This window comes from Rhamphochromis longiceps, linkage group LG15, assembly GCF_057381845.1.
Source record: "Rhamphochromis longiceps isolate RC_006_pf linkage group LG15, R_longiceps_female_GT1.1, whole genome shotgun sequence".
Lineage (NCBI taxonomy): Eukaryota > Metazoa > Chordata > Actinopteri > Cichliformes > Cichlidae > Rhamphochromis > Rhamphochromis longiceps.
Window position 1 is genome coordinate 21,857,414 of NC_140571.1, and position 23,403 is coordinate 21,880,816.

At 40.9% G+C, this 23,403-nt stretch overlaps 2 protein-coding genes and 2 long non-coding RNA genes across 4 annotated transcripts in view; 2 read left to right on the forward strand and 2 right to left on the reverse strand.

Moving 5' to 3' along the window:
- LOC146652613 (multifunctional protein CAD-like) overlaps positions 1–4,926 on the reverse strand; it is a 28,640-nt gene extending 23,714 nt beyond the window's left edge. The window contains exons 1-6 of the mRNA XM_085383123.1: positions 4,668–4,926; positions 3,409–3,548; positions 3,104–3,233; positions 2,827–2,969; positions 2,367–2,508; positions 2,098–2,269 (exon numbers count right to left, since the gene is read on the reverse strand). Of these exons, the coding sequence (XP_085239249.1) occupies positions 2,098–2,269; positions 2,367–2,508; positions 2,827–2,969; positions 3,104–3,233; positions 3,409–3,548; positions 4,668–4,749 (809 nt within the window). The 5' untranslated portion in view covers positions 4,750–4,926. The remainder of the gene's footprint in view (positions 1–2,097; positions 2,270–2,366; positions 2,509–2,826; positions 2,970–3,103; positions 3,234–3,408; positions 3,549–4,667) is intronic.
- Positions 4,927–5,283: 357 nt separating this feature from the next.
- On the reverse strand, positions 5,284–5,578 carry LOC146652614 (uncharacterized). Its single transcript, XR_014907554.1, has 2 exons — positions 5,447–5,578; positions 5,284–5,352 (listed from the first exon to the last, which is right to left on the reverse strand). It is a non-coding gene; the product is annotated as an uncharacterized LOC146652614 (long non-coding RNA).
- Positions 5,579–12,734: 7,156 nt separating this feature from the next.
- On the forward strand, positions 12,735–18,621 carry LOC146652615 (inositol polyphosphate-4-phosphatase type I A-like). Its single transcript, XM_085382616.1, has 3 exons — positions 12,735–13,343; positions 13,409–13,619; positions 14,667–18,621. The coding sequence occupies exons 1-2, from the start codon at positions 13,131–13,133 to the stop codon at positions 13,460–13,462; spliced, it is 267 nt and encodes an 88-aa protein (XP_085238742.1). The 5' UTR covers positions 12,735–13,130; the 3' UTR covers positions 13,463–13,619; positions 14,667–18,621.
- A 1,304-nt stretch (positions 18,622–19,925) lies between these two features.
- On the forward strand, positions 19,926–23,353 carry LOC146652616 (uncharacterized). The gene is made up of 4 exons (XR_014907635.1): positions 19,926–20,063; positions 20,782–20,881; positions 21,976–22,020; positions 22,579–23,353. It is a non-coding gene; the product is annotated as an uncharacterized LOC146652616 (long non-coding RNA).
- The last annotated feature ends 50 nt before the right edge of the window (positions 23,354–23,403 follow it).

Here is a 23,403-nt window from a genome sequence, read left to right on the forward strand (position 1 = left end):
GTGGATGTTTGCCTGGTAACAAGTGATGTAGAGGAAGGTCATGCACTTAACGACACAGACACATAGCCTGTCTGGGTGAAAGGATTGCAAGTGTTGTTTAAGTCTAGACAAGTAGAACAACAGGATGCATCTAGAGGGACTGAGAGAGGCAATGTTCTGTTTTAGAATATGGCCAATGTTGTTTTTATCTGGGGTGACGTATGTTGTTGGTCATCATATGTATAAAATGATCCATCTTAACTGTTGTAAGGAAGTTCGATGCTCTTTGGGTGATCGTGCTCGACTTCCCCCATATGTTTTTCAATAAAATCCTGTTTTGACGCACCTGAATGGGACTCTGCAGTCGTTTGTCTCTCTCCTCAAAAAAGAACAGGTGACACATGTTTCAGGTTCCTATGTTCTGTCTCCCCAGTTGCTGTTAAGTTTACATGTCTAGAGTTCAGTCAGTGTGTTTCCTGTTTTACTTTGAAGGTCCGTGTCTCATGTCAGTGTTTCTAGTTTTGCTTCCCTTGTCTCGTCCAGCCTGATTACTCCCAGCTGTGCTCTCCTTCTGTGTCTCGTTCCCTCGTTATCCCTCTGTGTATTTGAGCCCTGTGTTTCTCTTTGTCAGTGTCGTAGTCTCCCTCATGGCTGTGTTTCCCTGTGTGTCAGGCTACGTTCACACTGCAGGTCTTAATGCTCAATTCCGATTTTTTTGATCAAATCCGATTTTTTTGTCTGCTCGTTCACACTACAAATAAAATGCGTCAGCAAATGCGCTCTAGTGTGAACGCTCAAAGCGGCCCGCATGCGCAAAAGAAGATGTCACACACAATGCGCTCTGTTTAGACCCAGAGCAAACAATATTTGACTGATGGCCCTTAATATAAAGACTTCACGTTTCTCAATTTTTGCTTTAAGTTATTTTGTTATTTACATAATAATGTAGATAACCTAATAATGATCCTTATTGCTGTTTTAGAGGAGCGGTGCTTCAAAGGATAGTTGCAGATTTCTGTCAGAATCTGCAGGTTATGCAGTACAAATAAAATGTTCACGTTTCTCCAACGTTGTCTTCCCAACAGTTTCACCGGATGGCCAGGAAGCGTTCGCAGTGTCTTCTCGGGCGCTTCTCTGGTGCTGATAATTGGCGTCTGTCTTGTGTCAGTGACGTAAAAGACGGATTTAATGCGACACGACCATTCACACAGCAGTCGCTTTCTGAAACATCGGATATGTATCGGATTCAATACCACATACGAAAGTGACCCAGATCGGATTTGTGCCGTTCACACGGTCAAACCATGATCGGATATGGGTCGCATAGGGTCAAAAAAATCGGATTTGATGCGCTTTCGCCTGCAGTGTGAACGTAGCCTTAGTTATCCATGTCCCAGTTTAGTTTTCCATACCATTCTGCAATAAAGCATCTTTTTGAGTTTAATTTGGTTGTCGTGAGTTTTGCATTTGGGTCCTTCTCCTGCCTGTACACAGCCGAAACACAACACAATGATCCTGCCAAGGAGGCTTGCAAAATATGAGGACGTCCTATTTCACAACTGTAAGACAAGTCCACATCTACACTAGAACATACAGTGAGTTCTTCATTCACATGTGCTCACCCTTTCCACCAAAGGTCATGAAATTCAGCTTCTGACCAGCTGTTCTCACAACAGTGCAGCTGTGGGGCCGGAGTAAAAAGATGGAGCAAAGGTAACTTAAACAAATTTAAATAAAATGTTTTCACACCATCCACCTTCACAAAAATTTCACTCTGGATCTTTTTTTGTTGTTGCTCATGAAGGATATTTTTTTCTTGTGCTTTTAAATCACTTGCTGTTTAGTCCAGCTCCAGCTAACAACACCAGAGCAAGCACTGGCTAACAAGCCTGCGGAAGGGTTTCGAATTTATTACAAAGAGAAAGAGGTGTGTTAAATTGAAGAAATTAGTAATCATGTTAAGTTTACAGGACTGAAAATAATTGAATACATTTTTCTTATAATGGAGCACCATTACTTTTTGATAGTAAACGTTGGTAAAAGTTTAAAATCACTTAAGAATCAAAGTTTAACAATTTATCTTTCAGGTTACGGAGGTGTTGAGTTTGAGGTACTCACTTCATCTTGTAGGTCTTGGCTCCAATGACCAGAGAGAGCAGCTGGTGTCCGAGACAGATGCCAAAAACTGGCTTTGGTTGGTCCACAGAGATCACCTTCCTCACGTTGTTGATGGTGGCCTGACAGAGCTGGGGATCCCCGGGACCATTACTGACGAACAAACCATCAAAATCTGGAAAAAGATGAGAAACAATTATTTATGTAACCACTGATAAAAGTGGTACGAGTTCCCCTGAAGAAAAATCCCCGACATAGCGCGTGTTCCTGACCGGCGGTGTCCAGCGGGTGGTCCCAGGGTACGACAGTAACACGGGCTCCTCTCTGAGCCAGGCAGCGGATCTGGTTGTACTTGATGCCACAGTCCACCACTGTGATACGAAAGCTGCCGCTATGATTGAACACTTTTGGCTCCTGGAGACAACCAAACAGAGAAACATCTAAATATCTGACAGGCACAAAACAAGCAGCAAGCTACCTGCTAAACAATATGTTTTGAGACAACTACAGACAAAAGCTTTTTATTTAGTTTAAAACCTCTTACTTGAGCTGAAGTGTGAGCGCTAAACTTTTCCTATGTTTTAGAGCTTTAAAAAAAACCTTCACAAAATTAGATCCACAGATCAAATCTCCAAGTTTCTAGTTTATCAGTAACATAAATAACGCCCTCCATTAGCACTCGAGAGCTGGCAGAGCTTCGATGGGACTGTAACAAAACTCCTGGTGGGTTACCTTCATGGAGACCTCTCGGACCAGGTTCCTCTTGTCGGGATTATCGAAGGGAATACTTTCCTCAGGAGTCCCGTCCACTATCAGCTTCCCCAACAGGGTCCCCTTCTCTCGGATCTTTTTGGTCAAGCAGCGGGTGTCAACACCTGAAGAAAATGGAAACAGTTTGTAGCATTAAATTGAAAAGCTTGCATCTGATTATTTTATGCATTAATATATATTACAGATGCTGAGCAGTTTTCCAATTAAATTACGCCCATTTTTATTCTGGGTTTCTGACCTTGTAATCCAGGAATGCCTTGCTCTTTGAGCCACTGGTCCAGTGACTTGGCTGAACTCCAGTGACTGGGACTTTCAGACAGTTCTCCAATAATCAAAGCAGCAGCGTGGATCTTGTATGACTCAAACCACTGAACAAGACAACAACAGATGAGACAGTGTGTTTTATCAGAGTTAAGACTTCTTTCATTCAGATAAAACCGTCCCACAGAAGAAAAGAAGAAAAATCCTGACTCGCTTTTCCACTTTAAATATGTTAATAAGTTTGCAAATTAATTTTCACCTGGAGTTTAAATAACCGCTTACCTTGCTCAGCCCGAACTCTCCCTCTTCATCCATTGGCACACCATAGTTGCCAACCAGAGGGTAAGTGAGGGTCAGCAGCTGGCAGCGGTAGGATGGATCAGTAAGAGCCTCGGGGTATCCCACCATCCCCGTCTGAAACACTAAACACACAAAACATTCTTGAGTACATCATATCAACTACAAGAGCTTAAATCTGCCAGACAGTTAATAATAATTAGGTTTTTTCTTTAGAGTCAGAGAATACTAGCAAACTGAGTTCTTTTCTTTTTAATGCACACTGATGCACTTTCAATAACAATGAAACTCTTATGGTTTAGGACTTGGATGACTTTTTATCTCATAATTATGATTCTCTCATATTTAGTACAATTATATCTTTGTATCTCAAGTGTTGTATCTCATGAGACGATATCCAATTTTTTTCTTGTAGTTCATAATAAACAGTCTCATTATTAAGACATCCCATATTACCTGATATTAAAATTATTTCAGTCGTTGCTGTTGGAAAATACAGATAAATGTGGAGTCTCTTGTAGTCTGAGTGATCACTCAGACTAGAAAGTGCATTAATTACCAGTATTTCCCATTTGATTAAATGAACTCATGCGGCATCTTTAACTGTCTACATATGATGACTGTTTATTGAGAACGAAATGTGTTTTTCGATCTCTATAGTCGATTATTTTATTGTGTTCTACCTACTTGTGTTTCTGTAATAAACGTTTGAAGGGATTATAACACCTGGCTGGAATACAGTCGCATTCCACCCGGGTATACGTCCTCCATCCAGCATACGCTTAAATTTTTATTTATCATTTTAACGTTGCGTGACTCATCTCTGCAGTCACGCATACTGAATGTCAAAATCTGACCTGATCCAAAATCACTATTATCTTATCTTTAATTCGGCATGCTTATTACGACACAGCAAGCAGTTTCCTAGTCACATCTGCCTGCCAAAATACACACAGGTGGGCGCTGAAGGTAGAGGTGGGCGCATGGCTGTGATGGCGTCACTAAATTCCACTCTTTTTCAATGGAGTTTGGCACTGGGGGGGAAACGTTAGGAGGATTTGGCGCTTTACAACTCTGAACCATGAGCGTCTTGGAACAAAGGGGCAAACCACACCACACATCCAGATTACACAATGTACCAAAGCAAATGTTTAACCCATGCTGAGTTATATTATACACAGGTGGACTATGCACAATAATAAACTGAGAGTCTGAGGTAAATTAAAACAGTATAAAACACGTACCAACTTCTCCGGATACCGACACGCTTGCACCAAATTGGCGGCCTTTGAACGTCGTCCCGTCCTCCAGGATCAGGGTTGCCATATTTTGTAGTGATTACAGCTGAAGCTAATGCCGGTCTCTGCAATTCTTTTGGTCCTGGTAGAGATCACGCTGAGATGTTTCCAAGTATCAAAGTATCACTTTATTTCCCAATCCCAATACAAATGCGCGTTTGGAGATCAACACTACATCCAGTGCAGTCCTATTCTAAAGTTGATCTGAAGAGTTTTACACAGCAGCTACAGTTATAGTCTCTGGTCTCCTCCTCCTACAGTAAACCCCCCACAGTGGAAAAACACTGGTACAGTGGCCAGGTATGCTAACACCCTGACCCCCATCTCCTTTTAAGGAAATGTCCATCCACCATTGTCTGCCCCTCACCCTCAGTAACTCTTGCTACTGTCCTGAGGGTGGGGGTTAGATGTCCCACTGCCCTGCGATCCAGTTCTTTGTTCCCCCCTTCCAGGACTATTTTTTATTGTGTATTGCTACATTCTATCTACAACAAAATCCTACTATGACACCCACTAATAAACTACATTCCCTATGACCTCAATACCTAATAAACAATCTATTATTTCTACACTAACTGCAGATACCGATAACTGAAGCATTTGTGACGATCCCAGTTTCCACGTGAACGTTCTGCCGCGCAGAAGCAAGAGATGTAGATGAGACTGAGTCACAAAATACTTCAAAAAACACCAATAAACATGAGATCTGGTGGCCAAAAACAAACCTTTGAATGTTGAAACGAATCCAATTTCAATCCGGGAGAAGCAAAACAAAGGAAATATGTTTAGGTTGACAGTTTAGAGTTTGTTCGGACGGGACGATGAGACCAATGTGTTCCACACGCGCCGCCAGCAGCGTGGAAGTTGTTTGTTTGGTTTTTTTAATCATATTTGGTATTAAAATAAATAAATAAAAAATTTACAAATAGACTTTTCCATAAGAATATAAAAGCAAATTTTAGCTAAATAGCTAAATGTCAGGTTAGGAAAATTACATTAAAATAACATCTTGATGCATTCTCAATCATCCAGGAAAGTCTCCAAAAGTTGATTCTGTTCATCTGGACGTAGCGTTTTGTGGGAGAAACGTTTCGTCACTCATCCAAGTGACTTCTTCAGTCTCAGCTGACTGCAGGTTTCCCCAAATCTTATAAACAGTAAATTTGTATAATGACTGAAACAGTCACAGAAGCGTTGGAGGTAGTCCGTAAGAGATTACAGGATGACCCCAACCTCAGCAACAGGACCACTCTCAGCAACGACCAAGTGTGTTTGCTTTTGGAGCTGTGTCTTCATTCCACCTACTTCACATACAAGGGTCAGTTCTACAGGCAGAAACACAGGTGTGCCATGGGCTCCCCAGTTTCACCCATCGTTGCTAATTTGTACATGGAAGAAGTGGAAAAGAGGGCTTTGCTATCCTACCCTGGAACACCACCAAGCCATTGGTTCAGATATGTGGATGACACCTGGGTGAAAATCAAATCTCAGGACGTACTACATTTCATGGATCACATTAACTCGGTGGACCGACACATCAAATTCACCAGGGAGGATATGAAAAGGGGCAGGTTAGCCTTCTTAGACTGTGACGTGTACCGTAAACCTACACATACGGATCAGTATCTAAGGTTTGACTCTCATCATCCACTGGAGCACAAACTGGGTGTCATTAGGACGCTACAACACGGAGCGAACACCATCCCCACAGACACAGCGGCCAGGAAAGCTGAAGAACAGCACATCAAGAAGGCCCTGAGTAAATGTGGTTATCCCAGCTGGACTTCTGTCAAAGCGGGAAAGGCACCTAAAGAAAGCTCCAGCTAATCCAGGAGAGAAGGACAACCACTGCCCAAGCAAAAACCTGTAGTGATCCCATATGTGTCAGGAGTATCAGAGCAATTGAGACGCATTTTTTCTAAACACCAGGTCTCTGTGGCTTTTAAACCCCAAAACACGCTGCGCCAAAAATTGGTCCACCCCAAGGATCGGGTCCCCCGACACAAACAGAGTAACATAGTAATGCCAGGAGGATTGCCAGGATTTATACATCGGGGAAACCAAACAACCTCTGGCGAAGCGGACGGCACAACACAGAAGAGCTACCTCGTCAGGCCAGGACTCTGCGGTCTATTTACACCTACAGACCAGTGGACACTCTTTCAATGATGAGGATGTGCACATCCTGGACAGGAGGAACGCTGGTTTGAGTGCGGAGTCAAGGAGGCCATTTACGTGAAAAGGGAAAGACCATCTCTGAATCGAGGAGGGGGCCTAAGGGTACATCTTTCGCCATCTTACAATGCTGTGATTGCAGCCATTCCCCAACTCTCTGTGAATGGTACTCATGGCCATTGATCAGTGGTCTTTGATCAGTGGGTTTTGGTCAGTGGTTGTTGATCAACGGTCATGAGAATTTGCATAATTATGATTAAGGAACTGACCTCCCAGCCCATTGTTCCCTCGGTGGGCTGGTTTCAGTCATTATACAAATGTACTGTTTATAAGATTTGGAGAACCCTGCAGTCAGCTGAGACTGAAGAAGTCACTTGGATGAGTGACGAAACGTTTCTCCCACAAAACGCTACGTCCAGATGAACAGAATCAACTTTTGGAGATAGAAAAACATAGTTTTTCATATAAACTTGATTATTGTCTGTTGTAGGGCTGCAAACGATTATTTTCATAGTCGACTAGTCATCAATTATTTTTGCGATTAGTCGACTAATCAGATCATGTATCCATTGGACGTAAAACATACGGCTTATTGCACCAGCATTCATCTGCTCTTATATAACTATAATTAGCTTACTGCTTGAAGTGTTTAAAGTATGTGCTAACTAAAAATAAAGACAAGATGATAGATTAGACTTTTCATGAAATTTGAAAATTGTCTCAGTGGTTTAATAAATTAAGTTGTCTGCTCTTTGCTCCCTAAAATTTAACAGGACATTGGAGTAAATTCTCGACCATCTCAAACTTCTGTTTAATCAGTTTTCTGTTTGACGTTTATTCAGATGTGTAAAATCTATAACTTTAATCTCAGCCAAACCGAATTACTCCGGAACAAATAAAACACTGAAAAAAGCCAAACAATAAAATTTTTAGGTTATCTAAGTGACTTATATATCATGTTTAACCTGAGTAGCAAAAGACCGCGGGGGTTTGAAAACGATGTGCCGGGTGTTCGCTGTTCTCCACGGATCTAGTGAGCCTTACCCCGGCTAGCTATCAAGCTGGTGGGTAACAGACGTCGCCGAAAACGTCGGTGCACTTTTGCAAATATGTGGTGTCTTGATAAACTGAGCAGATGTTTGATGTTTACACAGCTACATTCTCTCTGAAAATATGTTAAACGTTTATTTTGTGACCCAGAAACAGTCATAAGAGTAATATTAAAACTAAGTAGCTGCCGCCATTGTTGGAAACTGGAATTGGCTGGGCTGCGCTATGAATCGGGTTTGGCCACAAAGGATACACCCGACCCATCCTTCAAATCTGGGGAAATGAAGAATGCATTGTCGACCACATTTGGAGGCGTCTTCGAATTTGGACAGCCTTCCTCCCGTCGCTGTAACGTAATCGGCCTCGTACACAGCTACGATACCGGAGACTGCTGCTTCTTCTTCTTCTTCTTCAGGGTTTAACTGCAGCTGGCATCCTTGTACATGCAGTGCTGCAATCTTCGGTTTCAGTCTGTTATTACACTGCTGTTTACCTACTGTTTATTCCTGCGTCTTTCGGGATCTTACAAAGTTTCAAACGACACGTCGACTAGTGGTGCAACCGATCGAAAATCTCTCGGATCGGATCACTGTTTTAAGTCAGTGAGCTGACCATAACTATTGCTTTTTCGAATCTTTGGATCACGTGCGTTTCAGCATCAGTTCGGATTACGGATCAACCGTGATCTGCTGCCCCACTAGCGTCGACTATTAAATATGTTGTTGACGATTTTGATAGTCGAAGTAATCGTGACTAGTCGAGGAATCATGGCAGCCCTATAGTCTGTAGCCCACATAATTAAACACTTTAGTTAGATAAAACGTGAGTTTTGATCTTATGTACTGTATAGCCTGTATAATAAATAAATATGTAGGCCAATAAGTACAAAATCCAGAGAGCTACACAACATGGGACGGTTCATTTACAAAGAAGTGGACAATTTTACAGAGTTTCATTAACTCTTCCAGTCACATATCCTGAAAAGGTTGAGTTAAATTGATTGTCCCCGGTGAATGGGAGGTGTCTGTTTACCTCGGAGATTGAGTGGCAGTCCACAGAGAAAAACTTTGGTCAGATCCGTCTTCATCTAATCCCAGCTAACTGAATTTTGTGTTTCTTCAGTGTTTGGCGGCATGATGTCGAGGATGTGCCGCTTCCTAACCACTGATGGGAACCACCTACGAGTGCTGGAGCAGATGGCTGAGAGTGTCCTGTCTCTAAACGTTCCCAGACAGCCTTAGATGTAAACTGGGATGGTTTGCATCTAAGAGTGAAGTTGCAGGAATGACAGTGAGCACCTTCAAGTCAAGGGCCATGGTCTTCAGCAAAGAAAGAGCAGAGTCCTATCTCCAGGTCAGGGATGACTCGCTGCATCAAATGGAGAATTTTGGTACCTCAAGGTCTTATTCACAAATGAAGGGAGAACAGAGCGGGAGGTTGACAGACAGATTGGGGCTCTGTTGTTTTGAAGTAAGAGTTAAGCATAAAAGTGAAGCTGTTGATTTATCGGTCAATCTACCTCTCCACCATCAACTATGGTCGTGAGCTTTAGATAGTGACAGAAAGAATGAGATGGCAGATATAAGTGACAAAATAACCCTTCTCTGAAGGGTAGACAGCCTTTGCCTTTGTGATAGGATGAAGAGTTCAGTCATTGGGGAGGCATTTGGATTAGAGCCACTGCTCCTTCACATCGAAAGGAGGCAGCTGATGTGATTCTGGCATGTGATTTGGATGCCTTCTGGACACCACCTGCATGAGGTGTTTTAGGCATGTCCTGGAGGTAGGAGGCCCCAGGGCAAACTGAGGGCTCGGTGGAGAGATTACATTTCACAGTTGGCTTGGAAATAATTCAGTTTTCCCCTAGATGAGCTGGAAGAGGTGGCTGGCAAAAGGGAGGTCTAAGTTTCTCTCCTTAGATTGACCAAACCCATGACCTTGAACCTGGATATATAGGACAGGGAGGATGAATAAAAGGATGTTACATTAAACCAGTGGTTCCCAAACCTTTTTTTTTTTTTTTGCTAGGCCCCTGTTTGTTTTACAAGAAAATCTTCGCAGCCCCCCGGCACAAACACATCCTCAAACCACACACAGCCATTTATTGTTTTCAAACTCCACTGCAGTTTCTTTCACACCTCAAACCTTTAAAAAACCAAAAGCAAACAAATAAAAGTAAACTACAATAAATTACAGGTTGCAACAAAATAAACTAATACCATCTTTATTTTAAGCGTAGTTGTTTCTTTCCCCCTTTGTAAGAATAATTTTTCAAAACATGCCTCTGTGCAAAGTGGGTTTAAAAACATAAAACGTGATTTGGACAGGGGAAATGGGTTTTGGTTTAGACACAAATACATATGATTTAAAAAAAAATCTTCTTGTGATCACACATACTTCTTTTTGTGCCTCTAAAACATCCTTGTTTGTCTTTCCAGAACAGACATATGATGTCATAACTGTCGGAGCACCGGCCTCTCACTGCCAGGGTTTCTAAAAATGGCGTTCTGAGGAAGCTCATCCAGAAGTTTGAGGAAGCAAAGAAACAGTAAGTTGAGAGTAAAGTCGGGCGTCACATTAGGGCTGGGCGATATGGCCTAAAATCCATATCGCGGTATAATTTGAAGCACGTGCGGTAAAGATATATATCGCGAAATATTCTTTTCTTCTGTATAACATATTTTCCACACTATATGACACACTTAATTAATTTTCTCAAAAATCGAAAGTGTGCCTATGAATTCTGGTTGTGCTTATCTGACCTCGAACCGATTTTGGCGTGCAGAAATCTGTTAAAAAATGTTTTAGTACAACTTTGGTAAGCTGCACTGCTTGATGGATTGTCAGAGCATTACGGCTGCCGTAGTGAGGAGCTTCACGGAGTAATCTGGGTCCAAAACTCCGTGGGCTTCAGCTCCCAAAGTCAAACGAACACTGAGAGTTAAAAACGGTCTAAATTCTTTCATCTTTAGTGATGGTGAGATGAAGCCTCATGATGAACTGAAGCTTTCCATCCAATTGGTCGACTCATGGTTCGAAGCATTGTGATGATTCATTTGCTCTACTGCGCCATCAAGTGGACAATTCAAGTGAAGCGGGCTCTTTGATTATAATGATGTGTAAACCTTATGTACATCTGGATAATGACACAAACTAGTGTTTGGTGCTTCACTTTTTAATAAACTAAAAGACAGAAATCAGATTATAGGATGTGTAGTGTTGTTTATTTATATTTTGGTGTTTATCATTTGTGATATTTATTACTGTGTGCATACTTTATTAGGAGAGACAAAATTAAAAAAAAAAAAAAAACATCTCTTCCTTGCTGGTTCCATCGAAGAAGAAATGCACAAGTAACTATGTAGCACGTACGTAATCCAATTCCACAACACGGTGTGATGGGGAATCAGCTGTTTTCCTGCCCATGTTATTTCGAATCTGGCGCGAACCGGTGAACCAGTCCCTGAATCAGTCACGTGGTACGGACTGCCCGCGAGGCCTCGAACGTCACTGCCTACGTAATCAAAGCAAGCCTCGATACGCGCTTCAGAAAAACGCCCCCGCGATTACCCGACGCACGATTCGAAGCTTCGACACACAGGACACATCACTATTCATCTTTAATGAAATCATCAACCTTGCTGCTTTACCAGGTGTAACAATTAAGTTTAACATCCATGAATCAATGAAAACAGAATTTATTAAATTTAACGGAGTTACAAGTTAACAGGAAGTTAGCTTGCTAGTTTCCATCTAAACATTTCATACCATGTTCTGACTGAGAGATTTTTTAAACTAATTAAAACGTACAGCTCTGCTACCACTTCCAACATAAATGAAGACAGAAAACTGGCGTTTGCAGGGTTACTGACTTACGGACTACCTGGTATATAATGTTGTGCTACGTGATTGCTAGCGACACAGCTTTGTTAGCATAACATTAGCACAGTGAAGCTGGAGGATGAACGCCAGCTTCACTTTTTTCCACTTGATAAAAGTTAACGTGAGGGACAAATGCAATCGCATAGCGATGACCTCTGCTCCTGGTTTTGGGGTTTTATATTTTGCTTTATTCGTCTTGTGATTTGTATTTAAACAGTCGTTTTTGGTCATCTTGTTTCTTCAATTTCTGCATTAATACTTCAGTTCCCATTTTATGGCTTCCTCTTAATTTTGCTTTTGTTACTTTTCCAATCAGCGTAAACGAGGAGGAATGGTGAGTCCTTGCACTGCTTTGCTTGTTTTCATTTGACTGAACTAACTTCATTAGAGTTATTTGATATTGTATTTTGCACTATCCTACTGTATATTACTGTAATAGTAGTATTCTTATTGTATATATGGTATATCTTATTCCTCTGTCTCTCTTGCTGCATTGAGTATGTGTATGACTAAAGAATTTCCCTCGGGATAAATAAAGTTCTTCTTATCTTATCCTTAAGATTTGTACAACAAAGTATTTTCAGTTTTAAGCTGGAAGAATGGGGTTTTGCACAACTTATCATGTTAATGCAAGAAAAAAAGGGCACGTAGCGCATCGGTGATGTGTTCACTAATAGAACTAAAATGTGTGTTAGCTTAAAATGAGCAAATCCTTTGTCACAAAGTTGTATATGAATACTGCTCATTGTATACATTCAGTCATTTTAAAGTCTATCAAAAACATGTTTCTGTGCTTGGAAAGTCAAATCCTGACAATATTAATGAGACGTTTCTAAAATTCTTCTACACAGATGGTCTGAATTTGTGAAGCGAGTGGTATCGCATTTATCAAAGTCGGCTCCTCGTTGTTTTTTCTAAGCCACGATTAGGCTCATTGAGAGCAGGCATGTGCATGCAGACAGTGTTTGTTTTTACATCTGGTGGGTAACGTCCCTCCCTATATTTTTGGAACAGTACCTCTGAAGCTTGATTTAGATTTCTGCAGGAAATTTACGTTCTAACTTCAGATGTAACACCTCTTAACACTAAACCGGTCCATCATGCTGTTGTTTCCAGTTACAGCGTATATTTCCTGCTGAAGCATATTTCAGGCATAAGACAGAAACATTACAAAAATATACACCTGCAGGCCACTCTATTGTCTTTATTTGACTAAATGCACTAAATTGCTGCCACAAGCTTTTGAACACATGTACCTAATAAAGTGGCTGGTGAGTGTCCTCAGTCCCAGCTCGGATACAGATGTGTCGGTGTGTCTTTGTTCCCTGCAGTAGTGCCCTCTCCAGCTCAGTCATCATCCACATACCCCAGGACACTGTCCGAGCCAAAGAGATCATCGCCTACGTCAACACGCTGAAGACTCAGGTCAGCTATTACGCAGAGAGGCTGTCTCAAGCTGCCAAAGACCAATCGGCCAGCGGACTGGAGTGGACGCTCGCCAGTCTGGTTGACAAGGTACTAAAAGTGTTTGACGTTACGTGGGGACGCTTCATATTTCATTCATACCCTCTTCCTTTCAGACCCGTCAGCTGGTGGCAGTGTGCGGCTGCAAGCTGCTAGCTTCAGCTATTTAGGCCCTGAACGCAGTACGAGTACATCGCAACCAAAGCTTCTCCTTCCGCTGAGTCTGAACAAGTAGTGCTCCGCAATGACCAGGATACGCTGAGAGCAAAGTACAGCGGTCACAACAGCCAGTCGTCACTGCACGTGGACTGGCACGAAGAGGAGTGGGTGAGTTGATCAGCAGTTATTGGCTGTTTTCTGATTCCAGATTTTTTATTTCTTTAGCATGACAACAGACAAGCTTAGTTTCTTGGCACACATTGTGGATACAGCTTGATATCTTAACTACACTCTGAACTCTGTTTTTCTTTTCTTGTTGCTTCTTCTTCTTCTTGAGTCATCCCTCTCATGTTGATTTCCAGCTCAGGTCACTCCTTACTTTTAAGAAGTTGGAGGATTCGTGAGCAGATTTTTCCTTCACCATATCAGCCGACTTTATTCTATGAGAAAATACTCTTAAATGACTCGTCTTTAAAAAGTGTTCAGTGTTTTATGTCTGGTCTGTGTGTCATCTTTGTCTTTACAATGTTGCAGCAATACTTTAGTAATGATATGATATGATATGATATGATATACCTTTATTAGTCCCACAAGGGGAAATTTAAATGTTGGTTTAGTGTAAGCTCAGCTTTTTAACTAATGTAAGAAGTGTTATGACTGACTCGTTTTTAATACCTAAATCTGGCCTCAGTGCACAAACCTAAATGAATCGGTACATATGAAAGCGCCCAAGTCACGAGCTGTGTTCAAGGACATGGATAAAACAAAAAGGTTCAAATTTGTGCCCAAAAACCCCACAAATCAGTGTCACTGTTTTAAAATCTGCTGCGAGACCGCTCTAAATGTCAGCTTTTTCTTTACGTAAAGACTGGGGTCTGTAACATATCAGCTCGTTTCTTATTTATTAAAGAACATGCCTGACACCAGGCTTTTGAGTTAACGGCTCCATTCGATCTCTGCAAGTATTTTTAAGTATTTTTAGGTTCTTTCCAGCAGGATTTGTGGCTAGTTCTGGAGCTTGACCCTAAAAGATTTCAGTGTGTCGGTGCTTCTGCTTTCCCTGTTGTCCTTCTCTTCCGTCTTTATTTCTGTTTCTGTCAAATTTAAAAACAACTGCACTCTGAAATACACACTCTTTGCAAGATGTTGTCTAAACTAGTGGTTGGAAGGCATATTTGTGTTTGGTCTCTGATGGTTTATTTACACTTTTTGCAGGCCACGCCCACGGACTACAGCGCCATGATGAGCAACAAAGCCAAGAAGTCTATTGACTTCCTTCTGATGCAGGACACCGCCCCGACGATAGCCACGGACGTGTCACTGCAGTACCGCCTCGACATCGTCTTCTGCCAAACGGTCACCTACACATATTTTAATTATTGTATGTCTGAGCTGATGCGTTTATCCTGGAGTGACTCAGAGTGAAGGAGAAGGCCAAGAAGAAGTGTAAATATCATAGAAGCAAGGAGTTCAGAGCTCTACGACTTAGTGTCTTTATGGTATTTATGTGTGTAATGGAGACCAGGGGTTCCATTACCCTTACTTGTATTTTTATTAATTGACTGACTGATTTGTATTTAAAAACCGTAATGAAGAAAAACACACACTGGTTGATTGTGATTCTTTATTAGGCTTTTTGGGTTGTTATTTAAGTGACTCGTTAAAGGTGAAGAGACAGGGGGACTGGCCATCCTACCTGTGTCAGGAAAAGAACCTGTGTTAGAGCTGTTCACATTTAATCATTTGTCTGTAACCTAAATTAGTTGTATATGTAAAAAGAGAAGTGTTAACAGTACTCACTTTGTAAAGAGTAAAAGCAGCTCAATCACCTGCTTATGAGCTCCTGGAGAAAACCAATGTGCCAGGCTAGGGGAGTGTGTGTTGGAGTGATTTTGTTAAAAGTTGTCATTATTGTGCTTGGACCTTGTCTTGAACTGTATGTTCAGATATTTTCTGTTCCTCCCCCACATGTAGGATGTTGGGGATGTTACTAGCTATAGTTTTCAACTGCAGGCACAATCTATGTAAGATTCTGGTTTCCTTATTTGGTAAGGAATGTTCACTTCCTGCCCTTTATGGGCTCACCATGTAAATGGTGGACTGTTAGAGAGGTTAAGCCATATACGAGGTTGAGGGGAGATGACCCTTTTATGACTAGAGATGCGGTTAAAACATTTGTAAGCAGGAAGTCACGTATACAGACACACATACACTCTCTCTCACTCACACACACACACACACACACACAGTGCCTTAGCTTTTACCACACAACATATGGGGTTTACAATGGGCGGTTGTGTAACTGTTTTCATTCAATAAAAGGCTGTGAGTGGAGGCTGGAGTTGGAGTTGTCTGAGTTTGGGTGTAGAGCTTGCAACTCTGAGAATCCGACCAGGCTTCCCCTGCACAAGTAAAAACCAATCGAACTCTGATTGTCTTACTTTGTTCTGAGTCAGCGAGGGCTGAAACCTAACTGTGTGGTTAAGGTGTTTTAATGCAGCGGTCCCCAACCGCCGGGCCACGGACCGTCGTTTGGTCGAGAGATGAGGCTCGGGTGTGAAATGTATGGTTTTCAGAGTTTTTATCGTTTTTTATCGTTATTTTGTTATCGTTTTTATCGTTAACTCTGTTTTCCTGGGTCTTTCACGTGTGTTATGAATAAATCTTCTTTTTTTCCGGTATCGGTACTAGTTTTATTTTGTTGTATTTATCTGTGACACCTTAAAGGCCGGTCCGTGAAAATATTGTCGGGCATAAACCGGTCCGTGGCGCAAAAAAGGTTGGGGACCGCTGTTTTAATGTATATAGAAGAGACTGAAGTTTATATGTTATGGAATTATTTATAGGACTTGTTACAAATCTTCATATGTCTATGATGTGTTATATCAGCCCGTTCTCACTCCCGAGGCGTAACATGTCGACGTTTTGTCACGTCCCGCGGCGTTCCTGAGGAACGTGAAAGGAGACCTTCGGCGTTCTTATGGTACGCGGCGGGCTATGGCTGGAATCCAGTGCAATGACGCTCCCGCGGTAATAGACGTTCCAGCCCTGTATTCCAGCCCTAAACCTAACCTTATCCCTAGCCCTGACCATAACCTTATTCCTGACCTTAACCAGGACTTTAATGATGTTAAATAGCGTGTTTCTAAGCGATTTGAAGAAAAAGAGCAAACATGTGTAGATTCAGTCCAGACAGTTCTCATATTTCCTCTTTTTTCCGAGGTCGTCATTTAGGAACGTGGTGGGTAGCCGAAAACGTAATATGGTGACGATTTGTCACCTAGCGTAAAATGTTACGCTTTGGGAGTGAGAACGTGTTGGTTATATTGTAGTGGTTTTCTTATGGGGAGGGTTTTGTTTCCCTTTGGTTTGCTGACCCCCAGACTTGGTCTATTCCAGATGCTCACCTGAATCAGGTAGAGTATAACAGGAAGCCATTTGCTTTTCAGAAGGGTTGGATTCTTTGCTGTATCACCATGTGTTCTCATTAATAAAGTACATTTTACTCCAGTCTCGTGCTATTTTAGTGGAAGTGACCCATGACCGTCGGCCAAAACTGACAATATGACTATTAAAAGTCTGAGTAATACTGTAATTTTCTGCTGCTCATTCCTGTGCAATATCCCATCTGACCTCCCGTCATATTTCTTTTCAAGATTTTCTTATTTAATCACTAGTGTACATATATTTATAGATACATATATATATATATATTTAGTCATCTTTTCTCTTTTACCACGTCTCTCTAATATTTTGCTCTTTACTATTTTTCTATTTTTTATTTTATTTTATTATATTTTATTATATTTTCTTCTACTGTACCATGCTGCTGAGTGACTGCTGCTCGTCAAACACATTTCATTGCAATGTTGACCCTGTGCTAACTTGCATATGACAAATAAAACTGAAAACTGATAAAACTGAAAACAGTAAAGGCAAAGGGAACACATCAAGTAAGGATTTCACACTCCCACTCACAACGGCACTTTCAAAGCATAAAGCCAAATGCTTCAAAATTTCATTTTGAAGCATTTTAAAAATGAATGTGTTTGAGTTTCATTGCTCCAAAGTAATGTTTTCATATAAGCAAGATAACCAGTTTGCAACCATGTAAGTACAGTCCTCTATTGTGAACAGACGTGTTGGCAATCTGTCTGCGTTTATAAATTAGACAACAGTTATTTGCAGATCTTCATCAATCTGCCTGAGAGTGATTGCAGTCGGTCTGAGTTGGACTGCAACTGTTTTGAGTCAGGTTGCCTCCAAGGAGGCAGTTTATTATTTTCCTTTCCTAGTTGGACAGATGGCTGTTGTTTTGTTTTTACTGTAGTGTGCTGGGCCATTAATGGCTCAGGGGCTGCAGCGTATCCGCGCCAACACCTAAGGCCAACGTGGAATCACCGGTCAGACTAACATAAAGAAAGAATCTGTTAAATTACACATTTGTATTCATTAAGTCACAGACAATGAAAACAAGCAGAAATCAAGATGTAATATTTTTATAATTTTATTGATGTTAAATTAAAGTCCCAGCTTAGTTATGTTATCAGTGCAAGTCACTTCAATCTGTATAGCACCAAAGGAAACAATGGTGTTTTCAAGGTGCTTCACACTGTAAGGTAACAACTTACAGTATTAAAAAGAAAACCCCAAAAGAACAAACCCCTCTGAGCAAGCACGAGGCGACAGTGGGAAGGAAAAACTCCCTTTTAAGAGGAAGAAACCTTCGACAGAACCAGGCTCAGGGCGGGGTGGCCATCTGCCGCGACCATTCCTGGGGATTTCAAAAATGACTTGATCTGATCTAAATGTAAAACTAGCTCATTTAAAGTGTCCAGTGAGTTTTAGAAAATATTTTGCTGTTGATATCACGATGTCACTATAAAGTGGAAACTTTGTTTCTTCCCTTACACCTCCCAAAAAATGCCCGCACCGATGAGAAGCACTTAGATATGCAACTTGGTTCTGTGAATATCTTTCTTTTGAAAGTTTTAACAATATCTTCATCAAGATTTTGGAAGTTTAATTGCCAGAATGTCACCAAAGATGCATGCTTCCATCTTTTACAGAGGGATTTGAAAACCCTCTCGCTGAGTTTCTTGAACTTCTCTGGTGGGATTTTGTCGTATCTGGCCCTGATTTCAGTCCAGATTTTCATGGTAAGCCGGTTGGAGATAGCTTCAGCACTTTCAATGCTGAAGACTGTGCCTGATTTTTTTGCAACCTGGGAAATCAGTCCTTCCACAAAGATTTCCACTGAAAATCTGCATCTTTCTTTCTTTTCATATGATTCCAGTCTATCAGTAACTGTTACTGCCAACAGGTGTTCTTGGAATACTGAAGTAGTTATGATATTAAATATTGGTTGTTCCATTAAATTCATTGAATCCTCCTCCCCACTCCTCCCCATTTCCAATGATATTAGTGACAATTTATGTAATTTGTCACAAATATCAGTGAAAATCGCATTAGCAATGCAGTCAAAATAATTCTGCACTTTTCGGTCTAAATGCAAATCCATCCCCTTGAATTTGTCCAAGAGTAGATCCAACAAACGTTTTTGGTGAGAATGAGGGCACTTTAAAAGTTTACCAAGCTTTGAAAGCACAGCCTGAATTAATGTCTCTAACCATCTTTCAAAGTCTAAGGTTTTTTCAGGTGGCTCACAGTCTACAGAAGATCTGTGATGCTGTATCTTTTTATATGACTCCGTTTGACTTACGTTTGTTAACGGTGGGATGCTGGCTTCATGTTCAACACAGGATTTCTGCTGCTGGGGATCTGGAATTGGATTGTTTTCTGCTTTTGCAGCACTGTGTTGGTCAGCATTTTGACAGCTTTCTTCTGTGTTAGCTGTTTCTTGGCTGTTAGCATCTATATTCTGTGCTGTATCAAACTCCTGCTCAGCAGAATCGTCCAAAAATTTCACACGTGACAAAACCGTTTTGCCAGTAGTGGTGTGGACAGAACAGTTTTCATGTACAGGGGAGTTCTGGGAAGACCTCAGTGGTGATACTGCTACTGACTGTGCACACAGGTCCATTACGTCCTCTACAAAACCTACAAGCCGCTTAGCGGTGAAGCAATCCGGATAGCCTGAGATAAGCTCTCCCCACTGCTTGATCGAAAAACTACTGAACAAGTTATTCAAGAGGGATACCAAAGCATGTACTGTAGAATTATCCCCATTGGTCTGAACTGTTTCATCATTTGTCATTGTGTTACAGTTCGAGCTTGCCATTTCACTTTTTTGTTTTTTATGTCTAAAATGTTGTTTTGTGTTAAACTCCGTGTTTGAACGTTTAAAGCGCTGCTGTCCCGCTGTGTGAATGCGTTTCAACTGAACAGCCAGGTCTATATATAAGGTCGGTTTAAGGTTTCTTTGTAACGTCACCTGACGTTTCTTTGTAACGTCAGGTGACGTTACAAAGAAACGTCACCAGTCAAAGGACTGGCCCGCCCCGTCATAACGAAAGGGGCGGGACAAATCTGTTGCTTAGCAACTGAAAAAAAGGCACACCGCGCTGAATGCTACATCCGGCCTGCGACGGTACACCGCCTCCGCACCACCGTTTAAACATGAAGTGTGGATGTTAGAAGATCCCAAATATGGTGAGCTACTGGGAAATTACTCACGTTTTTGTTCTTGAGAGTGAGCGATAATAAGCGACATTTTATTGAGAAATTACAGTAGTCTGTCTACAAAAACTACAAAAATGACCTAAATAAGACAGAAGTACACATTCATTTTTATCGTTTTGTCAACAACAGGGCGCATGAGGTTTGTTCAGTATTTGTTGTGTCTACAAGGCTCAGGCGCCCCCATGAAGTGTCTTATTTGTATAGTTGAAAGCATTATAAAGGAACGCAAAACTAAATTACATATAATTATAATTCTTGGCACTTTCTGGTGTGTGTGAGTTAGTGTTTCTCTTTATGATTTGTGGGTCCAGCATCAAATTTAGAATCCTTCCCATCACACATGAGGTCTTGAATAATCATCTTATTTTAAAGACCTCGTAGTTTGATAGTTTGCTCTCAGACTGTGGGCTTCCTTGTGGTTTTTAGGATATTTAGAAGTAGAAGGGGATCATCCTTCTGTGGAACCAGCTCCCAGTTTGAATGCAGGAGACGGACACTATCTCTACTTTTAAGATTAAGTTTCAAAGTTACCTTTTTGCCAACGCATATAGCTAGGGCTGAATCAGGTGACCATGAATCCTCCCTTAGTTACCCTGGGACTACCCTGCTGGGGGATTCCCACCATGTGTTTATACACCTCTCTGCATTCAATAATTAGTTCTTGTTCATCTCTGGCTCTCGTCCACAGTGTGTCTTTTGTCCCCTTTTTCGTCTCCTCATCCCCAAAGGGTCGCAGCGGGCCGCCCCTCCCTGACCGTGGTTCTGCCAGAGGGTGCTTCCTGTTAAAAGTGAGTTGTTCCTTCCCACTGTATTGAGGTTTTTTCTTTTTAATTGTAGACTTTCTACCTTACAATCTATACCACCTCGAGGAGACTGTTGTTGTGATTCAGCTCTGCATAAATACAATTAAATCGAATTAAGTGGGTTCAGCTGTTTTGTGAAATAAATGTGAGTGACATGGTAAGTAATAGCCTGCATGTAACTCATGGTAAGAAGAGCAATATCGCCCCCTCCTGGTTCAACCTTTTTTTCTTTGCAGTAATCTTTCCAATAATAATACATATGCACTAACCTCATGCTTGCTGTTAACAATAGCCTAAAGACACAAAATCAAGTTTAGTTTTTTCCTTAAGTTTATGTTTTTTTTTATATGGTTGGCATTTATTTTGTTTCTTTTTAATAATTATATTGATTCTATTGATTGTTTGCCAAGCACTGAGGTCTCTGCTTAGACTGTGCTACTGGGATCACTGATTTAAAAATGAGGCAAAAGCACCAAAGTTGTGCTCAAAAATAGTACAGTGAGCTACAACCTGTTGATGTAATAACTCTAACACACTTATTGTTTTTAAATACATACATGTTTAGTTCTTTTAAACCTAATTATATATTTTTTTTTGCAAAAGTGTCACCTAAACACCCAAATATACGTAATTCAAAACTTACTTTAATTATTACCCATTTGGCTGGTAACATGGACCCAGTCTGATGGATAGTTACTGAACAGATAGTCTTTTCTTTAAAGGCTGCATTCAGAGCAAATCATTGTAAAAACAAGACAAGTCAATAAAAAACAAGTAATAACTATAATACTAAACTACAATAGAGAGAAAATCCAGTAAATATAATTATATTATGTAAAAAATATACAAATATTTACCTCTAATTTAAAAAGACATTACAAGGGTACTAGTTTCATTTTAATCTAAACATAATCTAAATTGACACTAAATCAGTTTAAATATTACAGCTGAAGGTGATTTTAATAAATGTACTGCTGCTTGACTTTGTTTTACTACTGCAGTATAATTTATCATGTACAAAAGCTCCAAATGTTGTTTCTCTGACTTAATGTTCTGATGACGTTTGTGTTACTTTGCAGGAAATAGTCAGGACCCAGATGAACCTGTGCTGGAATTCAGTGTGGGTGAGTAATATGAGCATTTATGAAGGCTGTCCATGACCTGTAATTAAATTTAGCGTCATTAGTGCCACTCATTGCAAGTGACAGTGCACATGCTTTCAGCATGGCGTCTGCTCTTATGGTAGCAAAATAAATTCAGAAAATCTCCATCAAAAAGCAGCTCAGCAGCAGAAATATATATGGTCAGCTGGTTGTGAGTTAATGAGCATGTGAAATCAGTGTGAACATTTTGAAACAACAACTCTCCAACCTCGTAATTGTAAGACTGCCTGTGCAGCCACAGGAGCCTTCAGAGAGTCTTCCTGCTTGTCTCTTGGGTTGATTTGCTCATGTTTTCTCACCCAGTCAATGACTGTAAAAGGGCTGGACTAATTGGAGGCAGGTGTAATTGATTGCACTGATATGCTAGTCTACTTATAGCCCACATTACAAACACTGCTGTGTTATTTTGTCTCTCAGTGCAGGTATGTAATGTGACAAAACCTCTAATGATCTGATATGTTTGGGATGGATGGGCTGTGAATTATATAGTGAATTGTCTTATTTTGTCGCTCTGTGCAGGCTTTCTACTTACAGGGTGGTGGGTCTCAGAGGACAATTGCTACCCCTGTTGAAGTGAACAACGTGTGGAGTGCAACTGGCTTTGTGGCATAGCTGGCTCTGGCCTTGGACTGTGTGTTTTTACTTTGTACCTAAATGGGACACTGGACTTTTAACTACTATTCATTGTGTTTATAAATAAAATTTTAGAATTTTATTGACTGTCATCTTTTTGCCCACGGTGGAGACGGTTGGTCAGACCTAGAATCTGTGTGTGTGTGTGTCTGTGTGTGTCATCAGCAGGGTTTTGCATAAAAGAGTGTGAGCAGGTCAAAAGGTCAATTCATTTATTGTAGTTTTATGGCAGCACCCTCTAGTGGCCTTGAAGCAAACAGTCTCCTAACTAAGCCATGGCATCTCTGGTCTCTCCTACTTTTGTGTGCTCTGCTGGAGGAGCAGCATTGGATCTAGTGATACTGAGTAAGCTGATTAGGACAGGCCTGGAGAAATGTGGTTTGCATGAAGTATCAGGAAAAAAACAACCTTGTATTGTAAAATAATAATACACGAATAATAAATACTTTTCATGACATTCAGATTTCTGGACTCACGAGTTCATAGAACATTAATGTTACGAAACATTGAGAAGTCTTAAAACTACATTGTATACTTATTATTTATTTACTTTAATCAGATTTGACTGGTATTTTTAAACATTAAGTTTTTGTTCCTTCAACTATTGTATTTAAGCTTATGACTCACTCACAGTATGTTTATATAACTGCCTAAAAAAACGGTGAGGATGTGGCCGCAGTGGCTGAGAAGCAAGAACTTTGCTTTTTCTTT

What these genes read in the sequence shown, in the direction of transcription:
- LOC146652615 (XM_085382616.1), top strand. Translation starts at nt 13,131, where the DNA reads ATGTGTCGGTGTGTCTTTGTTCCCTGCAGTAGTGCCCTCTCCAGCTCA. An exon ending in TCGCCAGTCTGGTTGACAAG is followed by an intron (nt 13,344 to 13,408) that starts GTACTAAAAGTG and finishes TCTTCCTTTCAG; the next exon opens with ACCCGTCAGCTGGTGGCAGT.